Raw genomic sequence first — 12,170 nt, forward strand, 5'->3', positions numbered from 1 at the left:
TAACAAAGTATGTTAACAAGAAGCTTTTACAATCATTAATACAGGAGAGATATCAAGTAAAAAGGCACTGTGGCTTTTCACAAGGCCATTGATGACGCAATTACTACAACAGCATTTTAGTTAAACAGATATGTTCCTAAAATATAGCCATGTAAGAAAATACTGAACATTATATTTCACTAATATTCAGTTACATTCACTATCAGCGTTGTTAGTTTGCAAAACCTATCGAGCTCAGATTGAATTCACTCGTGTGCCTAAAAGAAAAACAATTTCATCAAAACAGTAGTAGAAGGTCCACTTTTCATTTTGATTTACTGAAACATGATTTGGAGTCACACAAGCTGCTTAAGCTGCCGATCTATGTATGGAAAGAAGATTTTGAATGAGGAATTAATGCAATCAGAATCTTGAACTGGAACAAAAGAACATGCAGCAAAACAAATGGCAAAACAGTCGGTATTGTTTAAGCAACCAAAATAAAAATCACATGCAAACGAAACCTTGAAATCCCAAATATGCACGTCTGAGAAACAAATAGATGCATACGGCGAAGAATTAGGAAGGCAGAAACTCGAATGAAATCAATATAGTTTTATGTCTGATGACTGGATTGTTGTTTTTAGAGAATTAATGTACAGTTTAACTGTATTTTTAAAAGTAAAATCACATTACTGAATGTATTTTAGTCTTACAGTTAACAGCCCAGTGCCATGATATGTGACTCCTTGATGTGTTGGGTACATGCAGTCCTATGTCTTATATGTCCTCTTAAAAAAATTACTGCTTTACAGAATGTGGTGCTAAAGTTGAGCTAATAATTATTTATATTTTTTTTGTTTAGACAGCAAAGGCACTAAAAGACTCAAAAGGCTCAAAAATAGATATAAACTTATATGGGCTTATTTTTTAGATATCTTAATTTAGTGTGTAAAATGCTAAGTACAGAGAATATGGTCAAGAATACATTAGCGAGAAAGACGTCACTGAAATCAGTCCAGTGTTATACAAAGGTGCCAAGTGCATGCAATGTGTGAAATGTAAGGCAAAAAGGTCCTCCCAAAAAAAAAAGAAAAGAAAAAATGGACAAACAGACAAAAACAGTAAAGTAAATCAAAGAAACTTGGCACAAATGCTCATAAGAATACATCATTACACAATCAAAGTAAATCCAACATGCAACACAGGCATTAACGATTCTGTTTCTCCTCTCCTTCCTTCTCCACTTCGTTCCATCTCACCTGCAGCCCCAGACGGACTCGTTTGGTGACTGCTGTCTCGGGAAACGTGGCCTGGACCATCGGCACTAGTTTACTTGTCAGGGAGCCTCCTTCCGGGCCAATCAGGTCACTTTCTTGTTGCACTCGTGACACAACGGCAAAATAAAGGGGGAAGTCGGTAGAGATGATGCGGCGGATTCGCTTCTTCCCAAGTTCTTCTTGGCTTTCTAAATCTGAAGGGAGAAGAAGTGGTTGCGTTTGTTTAACAATGACACTAGGCCGTGGCTTAACTGAGTGTCAGCCTGAGATCAGCCTTTAAACTCTTACCCTCATCCATCCCGTTGAGGATTGTTTCTAGCACCTCGTCCCCGTAACGGTTGCGGTGTTCTTTCCAGACCGAGCCATTCTCACTCCTCAGCACTACGAGCTCCCGGTCACCACGACTGAGAGCAGCAAAGTGGGGGATCTCCACAATCACCGGTCTGCCACACATACAGAATTACACATGAGTAGAGAAACCCTTTTCTAACAATACATAAAACACTTTTAAAAAAAAGAAAAAAAAAGAAGCTTCCTCACCCCAGAAACTGCATCCCTGCAGGACCCAGGGAAATGATTCTGCTGGCCAGCCCCTCTCCCTCCACCAGTGGAGGGGGGCTGGTCAGCTTCTGCGGCTTCACCAGGCGGCAGGTAATGCGGGTGGGTGCAGCACACGTCCGCGGAGGTATGATGACACGCAGACCATTATGCCTGCTGCCTCGCATTGAACCGCCACGCGCATCCACCATAAAACTGACCAGGAACCTGTTATCGGACAGCGATTGTGACGGTTAGTTTTCCGATCAGATTGTAAGCAGAGATGAAGTGATTCTTATGCTTGCAGTGCTGACCCCGTGTGTATGGGACTGGCGACTGGGCTGACATTGTCTGACGTCTCAGTCGCAGGGCTGCTGGGAATCAGTGAGTCCTCGTCGTATTCTTTGGGCAGTGGAAGTGGAGTGTGTTGCTACAACAGACATAAACAAATAAATGATTTAAATAACTAAAAACTTTTATTACTTATTTTAAAAAAAAAGGTATGAGAAGCGATATGATGGGTACTGAAAACCTGTGTTTATAGTCACTAAAATTCTAGTTTTACAGGGAATGTTGAGAAGACATTTTGGCAATGACTAAAAGGAGGGTTTTATGTCATGTTACAGAAATGCTGAAACAAATGAACCAGAAATCAAAACTGTGTGTTTACACATTTTAAAACAACATATTTTTTCGTGTATATGAAATATGTCTTATAATAACTCTGAAAGTCACTTACATTTCTTATACTAAATAATATTCACTGCCTTCTTAAAATTATGCGTGGGAATAATTTTTAAAGAGGAAACTTTGACTCTGCCATTGCAGCACTTTGTTCTTTTCTGTTGTAGATTTGCTGCTGTGCTTGGGATCATTGTTTTGTTGCATGACCCAGTTTGGGCCAAGCTTCAGCTGTTGGTCAGATGGCCTCACATTTAACTGTAGAATACGTTGGTATACACATGAATCGATGATGATTTCAATGACTGTAAGTTGCCCAAGGCCGGTGGCCACAAAGCAAGCCCAAATCATCGCCGCTCCACCACCCGCATGACAGGTGGATAGTTTGACCTTGAGTTGAATTTGCTGGGACGTCTATTCCTGGGAAGACTGATGAGTGTGTTGAATGTTTTCCACAGAATGACCAACTCCAAATTGTTTGGAAATAGCCTCATAACCCTTCCCAGATTTATGTTTAATGACTTTACTCCTGAATGCTAGACCAGAAAACTGCCAAAACCTATGTTTTTATAGAGGTGCTCACACTTACTGATGATCAATTAATCAAGTGCATTTAATTGAAAGCACCTGGCTGCTACTTATGCTCTTAATTCCTATGGAAAATATATGTAAGGGTTTTCTTGTTGTATACCCTTAAACTTGCTTTTTCATATAGCTGTACAATGCAACTATAGGTTGATTCATACTTGATTTTAATAATTATGTTGGCTTTGAATGGGGCCATTTTCAAGAGTAAATAACAGTATAACACATAAAATAGCTATAAAACCTTTTCCCCCCTGTTTTTTCCCCTTTTTTATGCAGGAGCAGAAAGAGGTAGACTAATACTAAAGAGTCTGGCTTTCTCTGCTGCTCCGATTTTGTCATCTGATGATTTTATGAAAGTGCAATAAAAGCATTTACTATTTTAGGTTTTCTGTATCTCAGTGATACTGCTCTGTAGTACCTGATCTATCTCATGTTCTCTCAGGATAACAGGCTCTGGAGAGACACGAGGGATCCGTGGAATGGCTGGCGAATAATTTCTGTTGTAGGAAAAAAGGAAAAAAAAAAAAGTCAGATTTAAGACATTTCTTTGCATCTCCTCCCAAGTGTTCATCCTGGTGTTTAATGTGTGTGTGTCTATGGTGCAACCCCTACGATCCATCCACCTATTAGCTTAAGGTTACTAGCTTGGCTCTCTCCCCTGCTTCCCCGACCAGCCCCCCTTACGCTGTGCCCAGCCCTCTCTCGTACTCCAGTGATTTCTTGGGGGAGAGGAAATCGTCATCATGGTCTTTCATGTCATCCATCTTCATGTACCTGGCCCCTTCTGTCCCCAAGAGCTCCTCTCCTTCAGAGAACAACATGCCAAAGAGAGCGAACAGACCGTGGTCAGGTTGGTGAAACAGCATCAGAGAAAGAGAGAAAGAAGAGAACAGGGTTGTTAACCAGCTGTGAGAAGTGTTAGACAACATGATATCCCAGCTGATGGCTCTGCTATGTGGTGGTTAGACTGGTGAAATGAAACATCGGTGAAAATGATCTGGCCTTATTATAGCGAGTCAGCAGCACAAACACAAACATATTTTTATCCAGGATACAATAGTAGAATTAAAGCTGCACAGTTGTTCCCACTTTTTGAATAGAAAGGAGTAGATGAAACATTTTCTCCACACAAAACTGGAATTTAAGGGAAATTGTGAAAAAGATGAAATATATGACACACTGGTGGAAAAAACTAAACACAAAGGGATGTGAGAACATGGTTTGAGTGGGAATTTTTTAAAGGACCCAAAAAAGTTGCCTTTCACTGAGAATCTTCTCTTTTCTAACTTGGAGAAACACTGCTAACTGTAGCAACAGAGAAATGGATCAAGCTTTTGGAAATTTGTTCCGGAATAGGAAAAAAGGCATCCATTATTCTGACCTGATTCATTTTTATATGTTTTTGACTAAAAAGCAAAAAAAGGTTTTGTTAAGTGAACTCTAATTTTGAAATCATCACTGAGAGTCATGAACTGATTGTATGAGATGATCTTCCCATGCCTTGTTATCATAGAGGGAAAGACAAGAACTAACTCTAAGTTGAAGGAAGTGTTTTCCATGTCAGAATCCTTTAAGCTACTCCCAACAATAACGGAGAGGAGAAATAATCTTTTATTATTAAGTACAAGTCCTGGATTTAGGACATGACAAAGAGATTGAATGCATCGCCTGACAACAGCAGCCTGTTAAGAATTGAGACCATCAGTAAAACCTTTTTGTACCAGTTTGGGGAGAGCACTTAAGTGATATTCAGGAGAGGTCACTATGTGGGTAAAAGTACTGTTATCAAATAGATAAATAATTGACCAGTACAAGAATAATACAATATGCAGAAACCAAAAAACATCTATGGACGTAATAAATGGACAACAAACTGTTAAAAACGGGTTGTTAAAACTACAAGCATATATTCACTTATAATAAAGGGTTAGGCTATAAAATGCCTGCAGTAATCAACAATCTGCTGTTATTATCAAATAAAAACCAGTAAGCAGTAAATTCGACTTCTATTAAACAAAATTGCCACCCCTCTGGCTTTGGAATTAAAAGCTGAGTGAAAGACATCACCCACTCATCGACACCGGAGACTAATGGGATCTCTAATGGGAACGAGATGTCAGCATTTCAGTGTTTCAGATGAGAGAATACCTTTGACAGTCTAGCTGGATTGTTCATACCTTTAATATTCAAGCTCAGGGGCCTGATACAAGATTCAGCATCTGGGTTTTAAGGTGTTAATTTAAGGTGTCACAAGAATGGGGACAAGGCAAAGAGGGGGAAATGAGCAACATAATTCCTTGATGGGGTTGTGTTTATGGCTAATTGTTGGACAAAAGATGTGACGTAGGATGAAAGGAGAAAAAAACGTATTACTGGAATAAACAGTGAAGTGGCCTGAATTAAATGGAAGAAAGTTTCAGTTGTTTTTACTACCTACTATAAAGAATTGTGATTTTTACAGTGGGTTCAATGTAGGAATTAAAAATAAAATTGACATTCTGTCAATTAACAAAAACTTTTTTATAATTATAAGAGAGACTGCGCAATGAGCTAATGAGCTTCCTTACAATTTAAGCCCCAAACAGCATTTCGTTATCATGTGGAAAAACTGAGATGTATTCTTATATTAAAATATCTCTGGGTGTGGTTAAACTTCTTCACTCCTCTGACCCACGAAAGATCAGAGCGGGCTGCATGTGGCCTCCAATGTAAAATGAGTCTCACATCCTTGCTCTAACAGAACACTTCTGCTCCTATAGCTGATCAAATTGCTGGTGAGGACAATAATAATAAACCATCTTATACTATAATATGGGAAATATGGGTGGAGTCACTGCTACAGAGAGCCGATCTGAGGACATCAACAATACAGCAGGACACTGTGGGCAGCTGATTCAGATTAACTGATCTTTACTACATCTGAATAAAAAGATAAAAATGTGCTCTTGACTTTGGAAAAGTTCATAAAATCCAGCTAGAGACAACACTGTTACTGATGAGCAGAGGGTGCATCAAAGCACGGAGCAGCATAATTTAATTTCTAACATTTTAGACAGCCGCTGCTTCAGAGAGTGATGCTGGAGGCGATTTGCTCTAAAAGAGATGAACACAAACACAGAGACAAGCAGAACAACAGAATTTCACTCCACGTATAACACCAACAGTGCAAGTTGCTCTCTGCTGTCCTTAGAACAAAGCACATATCTAGAAGTGAATTGAGGTGCTCTTCAGTTACTTACCCCCCAAAACAGGCGATAATGTTAAAGTGTTAATCAGCATCAAATGGAAATCTTCTCCGTGTGCGTGAATTAGTGACTGCAGCAGCCTGTGTGTCTGCATGAGGTCCCAGAGCCACAGTGATGTCGTAGTTATCATTACACCACATTTGACTCCATGAGTGCGCTACCCACAGGTTCACAAGTTAGCTCATGTCCTGCGTATCCTCTGTCTTGTGTGCCATGCATGTGTTGAGTAGGCGAAGCAGTCTGCTAATATCAGTTTACCAATCCGGATGTGAGATGTGTCTTTAAGACGGCGACTCAGCTACTTTCTATATTTAGAGCCACACTGACAAACTGTTGGTTGAATTATCAGGGGCCTAAAAATATCAAGACATGATATCCCATGACATTATTGTCAGCGGTATTGTAAACTTCAGGCGTTAAACCTGAGAAACCTTAAACCTGTCATAAGTGATTTTTTTTGGGCCACACGGGGGCAGCAGAAAATAGCTGTGACCTGACCAACGGTTCATCTGTGACACGACACAACCATAGCATTTTTTTTATCCTGCTTTTCTTTTTACTCATAATTCTACGTCCTCTGCTTAATCATGCGCGTAAATGTCTTTTTGTTTAATAGCTCCGTAGCTAACAGTATTCTGCAAAAGTCTCAAGCTATCTCTCATTTCCTTATATTCTGCTTCCAAGTTTCTAAAGTGGTCTTGAACAGTAGTTAGGAGTAGGAACTTTATTTGATTCTATTTTTTAAGCCACTGATGTGGGGTGGAAGAAGTGGAGGACAAGCCTAAAAACCTACCTATAGGAGTGAAGAGTAGCTGAAAGTCAAGTCCTTAAGTGACATGAAAAGATCCAGCAAAGAGCTGACACAAGACCTGAGAGCATCTGACCCTTCAGGTGATTCATCTACTGTTCACCTGAACAACACGTCGTATGGAGTGATGAAATTTTTGGGCTCTATGTATGTACGGAAGACAGGAGATATGATCCTGAGTGTCTGGATCCATCCGTAAAACACGGTGGAGGCTCTGTCATGGTTTGGGGCTGCATTTCAGGTAGTAGTGTTAGTCAACAGAAAAGTACTATCAAATTTTGATCCACCATGCAGTACTCTCTGAAAACACCTGATTTTCAGCATGACAATGATCTAAAACACAGAAGTGAAAAAAAGGCAGCCAACATCCAAATAAGAGTTTTGAATGTCCTAGTTAGAGATATGACAAGGGAGCTGCCTATGAGAGTTCAGGCTGTGTCAAAGAATAAAGGTGGTAATACCAAATACTGAGCAATTGTAACAAGCTTGAAAATCAAACTCTGTTTTTGCCTTATATACCGTATATTACACATACAACAAGCTGGCAAAGCAAACCATTAGCTGAAAGTGACTCTAACCATGAGGGCAACAGTGGTGTGATAATCATAAGCAACTCCTATTAGAACCTGGTCATGTGACATATTATTAATGCTAATAGACCTTTGAGCATTTCTAAGAATCTCTAAGCCCCCAACCCAACAACCAATCAGCCAGCAAACACAGGTCACATGACAGAAACACAAGACAGTAATAAACGATGCAATACATAGAGGCAGATTCACATGGCGATACGGTTACAGTCACACATGTTTCAAATGAATATTAAAAATATGTATATATGACACTAAAATCTAAGTTATTAAAACTCACAAAGAAGGTTTTTTTTGTGTTTTCCTAACTAAAGATTTATATTTGATTTAATATTATTAACAATGAAGGGCTTATGTCAAAGGCACCTGGAGAGTCAGAGAATGAGCGTGTTAGCACTGGGACATATCGAGGTTACAGACATGGGTGCTATGGGTGCATGCCAGTGAGAAACCAGAGCCACCACCACAGAGGGGAACGAAGGAGAGAGAGAAAAGCAGTGGCACAAAGATGGCGTGAGTCTGAAATGGAGCCACACACGTAAGAAACAGACATTCATACCTAATGTTAGCTGTGCAATTCCTAAAAAAAAAAAAAAAAAGAGCAAAAGGCAAAAAAATGAGTCGTGAGGGGAAAAATGTTTACATCATCAAACAGTTACAGTGTTCCTGCTGTTTTATTTCAGTGATAATAATGATAATACCTTCATCCTCAGACACATCCAGTATTTCATCCACTGTCTCTGGGAAACTCATGCGATGTTTCTCTGTGGTCGTCTTTTGGGCATGGAGAAAAGAAAACAGTTACCGACAACAGCAAAAGGGAAGGTTCAACTTTTCATACAATATGTTCCCATGTGATTATCACCACCCCTTTTCTGAACATCTCACCATGGAAACTGTCTCCTCAGTGACAAGTTTTAGGACGTCAATCACCGAGATGTAGCCTAACCTCTTCGCGATAGCCAGAGCTGACGTGCCATGCTAAAAGAGAGAGAGTGGGACATCGATGAACACCAAACTTTACGAATGAGGATGACGAAGAGATAATCGCACTCACTGTAGTGGTCTCATTGGGCTGGGCGCCATGCTTCAGCAACAGTGTCACAATATCCGTGTGTCCCTGTTGGGCTGCCTGATGCAGAGGAGTGTAACCAAGCTGTGAGAGAAAAAATACACAAAAGTGTAAAAGTCGCTGTAAACACTAGAATTTCTGTGAGATTTCTAAAGACCACGTTCACGGTAGTCAACAAAAGCTAAACTAAGCCAGATGTGAAAAAACACAGACTTATGAACCAAACGGAAATAAAATAAAACTTACATACGTACATACAAAACTAATAAAAATAAAATGAAAATATTGTAGGAATGTTTTGTCAGTTTGCTTAAATTTGTGATGAGCCTTGATGCCTGAGTTTACTGAGACTGAGACATTACTGTAAGTGATGTAAAAGAAAAATACCCACTACATTATATTAAAAAATAAAGGAAAAGCTTAACATTTTAAGCAAAAATAGACTGCAACGAGCAGCCAACTGAGAAAAAAAAACAAAGAATGTCATATGTGAAAAAGCTGATTAGTCGGTTCATTGCAGCCCTACAGTACATCCCACCTTTTCTTATAGTTGCTTTTTTCCTCTAGCATCTTCATATGAATATGGATAAACGCACACCAGCTTGAAACAGTTACTCTATGTATTACAGCAAACCATGTTTTCAAACATTTATTCCCTTATGAGCAAAAAACTCCTCTATGTCCTATTAAATCATTTTACACTAACAGCGGGGAAACCCAGCCATCACGAGCTGTGTGTTAACACACTGTAACCGTGGTTACTGACAGACTGTACTGAAGCTCTATGACTCATTCCCATCCGGCTTTAGCTGTAGTTTTCGTCCAGAGCCAGAGGGAGGCACTCACCCTTGTTTTGCTGTTCACGTTGGCCTGTTGCTGCAGGAGGAACTTCACCATCTTGATGTTGCCATAGTGACAAGCTACATGGAGTGGGGTGTAGCCCATCTGAAAGTGGAGAAAACACAGTGAAGGTCGTAACCGGGATCGTAATGATCCCACATGGAGGTTGAGTGTTTTATGAAAAACGTTTTAGAACTGCATACTATGTTTTTGAAATGGTTAAAGTGTTTCAAGAAAAGAAGATTGATTCAAAAATTGATACAAAAAAAATTATTTTAGGAATTAACAAACAGCGATTGGACCAAAATATAACCAGACAAATCAAAGCTACTCAGACATTTTCTCTTTCAGCTCAAAGACAAAACACCGCGTGATGAAAAGGTCTTACCCGTGTTGCGGCATAGACTGACGCGCCCTGCTTCACCAAGATATCAGCGATCCCAACGTGTCCTTCCTGTGCCACCAGGTGGAGGGGTGTTAACCCACTCTGTTTGTCAGGGTGAAAAGACAAAGGTCAAAAACAGCAAAAACAACATAGACTATAGTTTATTTTACAGTAACATTTCTTTCATTTTTTAAATTTTATCTGTCTTTGCCTTGTTGCCGAGGTTGACGTTGGCCTGTTTGGAGATGAGCAGGGACACCATGTCAGGCCTTCCTTCCTGTGAGGCCAGGTGGAGAGGTGTGACACCCTGTAGTGACTCAGCATTGGCTGATGCTCCATACTGCAGCAGGCTGTTGGCCACCTCCACCTGGTTCTGCTTGGATGCTATATGTAGGGCAGTGTAGCCATTCTAGAAAACAGATGTGGTTTTCTTTTAGAATGACATGAATTCACACACAATACTAAACCATCTGCCTGACCTTGTGTCTATATACGTGTATTTTTAATTTGATTTACCCTGGCTGCACTGTGTGGTGATCCTCCTTTGCTAACAAGAAGGTTAACAACATCCAGGTTGTTGTGATGTACAGCAACGTGCAGCGGAGTGAGACCATTCTGTAGAAAGGGATTCAAACATTAATCAGACTGTGGTAGTTCAAACAAGGATTTATTTAGTTCTTCTTCCAAACACGCAAGCCCATTATGATTTCCTCACTTTTCCGGCAGCATTTGGGTTGGCTCCTCTTTCCAGAAGCAGCTCTGCTACGTCCACCTTCCCATACTTGGAGGCCACATGGAGTGGAGTGAAGCCTTTCTGCAGACGCACCAACAGGAAAGTGTATAAAACATCAGGTAGGGGTTTTTAGCATTTGGGCAGACAGTTTAAAATTTCACAGCAGAAGGTTGAGCAGGAAGTCTTTACCTTGGTCATCTTAGTCTGTTGAGCCTCCATGTCCAGGAGGATCCGTACAGTTTGCACATGACCTTCCCGGGCCGCGATATGCAGAGGTGTGTGTCCTGCTGTGGTGGTGGAGTTGGGGTTGGCCTTTTGCTCCAGCAGAAGCTTCACTAGCTCCTTGTGGCCCATCCGAGCTGCACAGTGCAGGGGTGTCTGGTCATCCTGTACAGGAGGGAAATTAGCACGTGGATGCAAAACTCGGTCAGCTTCATCTGCCGGTATTCGTGTATCACATTTATTTACAGGACGTTTATGCTTCGGTGTGTAACATCTCTACCTTGGCTTTGGCGTCCACTGGGGCTCCATTCTGCAATAAAAACTCTGCCACCTCATAGTGTCCTGCCCGGGATGCCATATGGAGAGGTGTTTCCACTTTCTGTTCACACACAAACCAAAGAGTCAAATCAATAATGCTCTCAGGAATATGAATTGGTTATTTGAGTTGGACTTGAAATTTCAGTTAGGTACCCACCACATTAGAAGCACTGGGAGAAGCACCTTTCTGCAGCAGGATCTTCACAATGTTGAGATGACCCATAAATGATGCTACGTGCAAAGGGGTTAAGCCGGACTATAAAAAAGGGAGCACAGGATTACAAGAATTAGAAATGATCTTGGGGATTTATTAAATCATCTATATAACTTCACATCTATCTATTTGAACTGTTCTTACCTCAGTCACAGCCTCTAATGACGCCGAGTGTTTGAGCAGGAGATCCATCACACGCATGTGGTTCTTTTTACAAGCAATATGCAAAGGGGTAAAGCCGTTCTGTGAAAGCAAACAGTTATCATTACTACCAAGGTAAAGAGCAACTTTGACTCGTATGACTTAATAAGCTGATCTGGCCTTATTAGAGTATGTTTGTCACTAACCAGAGCCCGAGAGTTGGGTTTGGCCCCTTTGTCCAGCAATACTTTGGCCATACGGTGGTGACCGCAGTGTGCCGCCACATGCAGAGGGGTGAGGTGGTCCAGTGTGATGTCATCAATCTCTGCGTTGTACTGTAGAAGCTGTTTGACGCAGTCCATGTGGTCGCCCTGCGCTGCCATGTGGATTGGAGACAGGCCATTCTGCAAAATAAATAAATAGATAGATAAATAAATATGTTGATTCTTTATTATCTCCAATGGCAGGAAGAAATTTTTCAGATTAAAAACAGAAAATAAAAAAAAAAGCTCCCAGATTTGTACTTATGACCAAACG

General features: G+C 40.6%; 1 protein-coding gene across 17 annotated transcripts in view; it reads right to left on the reverse strand.

Moving 5' to 3' along the window:
* Nucleotides 1–12,170, reverse strand: part of ank1a (ankyrin 1, erythrocytic a) — an 87,101-nt gene that overhangs the window by 19,199 nt on the left and 55,732 nt on the right. For 11 of the 17 annotated variants that reach the window (XM_086314364.1, XM_086314355.1, XM_086314367.1 and 8 more), the window contains 20 exons: nt 11,840–12,037; nt 11,637–11,735; nt 11,436–11,534; nt 11,241–11,339; nt 10,928–11,125; nt 10,721–10,819; nt 10,522–10,620; nt 10,217–10,414; nt 10,009–10,107; nt 9,627–9,725; nt 8,766–8,864; nt 8,597–8,689; nt 8,410–8,482; nt 8,268–8,288; nt 3,750–3,870; nt 3,484–3,562; nt 2,111–2,226; nt 1,800–2,024; nt 1,548–1,702; nt 1,242–1,453 (listed from right to left, as the gene is read on the reverse strand). In XM_086314364.1, the coding sequence (XP_086170490.1) occupies nt 1,242–1,453; nt 1,548–1,702; nt 1,800–2,024; nt 2,111–2,226; nt 3,484–3,562; nt 3,750–3,870; nt 8,268–8,288; nt 8,410–8,482; nt 8,597–8,689; nt 8,766–8,864; nt 9,627–9,725; nt 10,009–10,107; nt 10,217–10,414; nt 10,522–10,620; nt 10,721–10,819; nt 10,928–11,125; nt 11,241–11,339; nt 11,436–11,534; nt 11,637–11,735; nt 11,840–12,037 (2,481 nt within the window). The remainder of the gene's footprint in view (nt 1–1,241; nt 1,454–1,547; nt 1,703–1,799; nt 2,025–2,110; nt 2,227–3,483; nt 3,563–3,749; nt 3,871–8,267; nt 8,289–8,409; nt 8,483–8,596; nt 8,690–8,765; nt 8,865–9,626; nt 9,726–10,008; nt 10,108–10,216; nt 10,415–10,521; nt 10,621–10,720; nt 10,820–10,927; nt 11,126–11,240; nt 11,340–11,435; nt 11,535–11,636; nt 11,736–11,839; nt 12,038–12,170) is intronic. The other 6 variants (XM_086314363.1, XM_086314357.1, XM_086314360.1 and 3 more) reach the window with 5 other exon arrangements.

Source organism: Aulonocara sp. 'chitande type north' Nkhata Bay, linkage group LG12, assembly GCF_057382095.1.
Source record: "Aulonocara sp. 'chitande type north' Nkhata Bay isolate Kocher_YH1m ecotype deep benthic linkage group LG12, A_spYH_male_GT1.1, whole genome shotgun sequence".
NCBI classification, from domain to species: domain Eukaryota; kingdom Metazoa; phylum Chordata; class Actinopteri; order Cichliformes; family Cichlidae; genus Aulonocara; species Aulonocara sp. 'chitande type north' Nkhata Bay.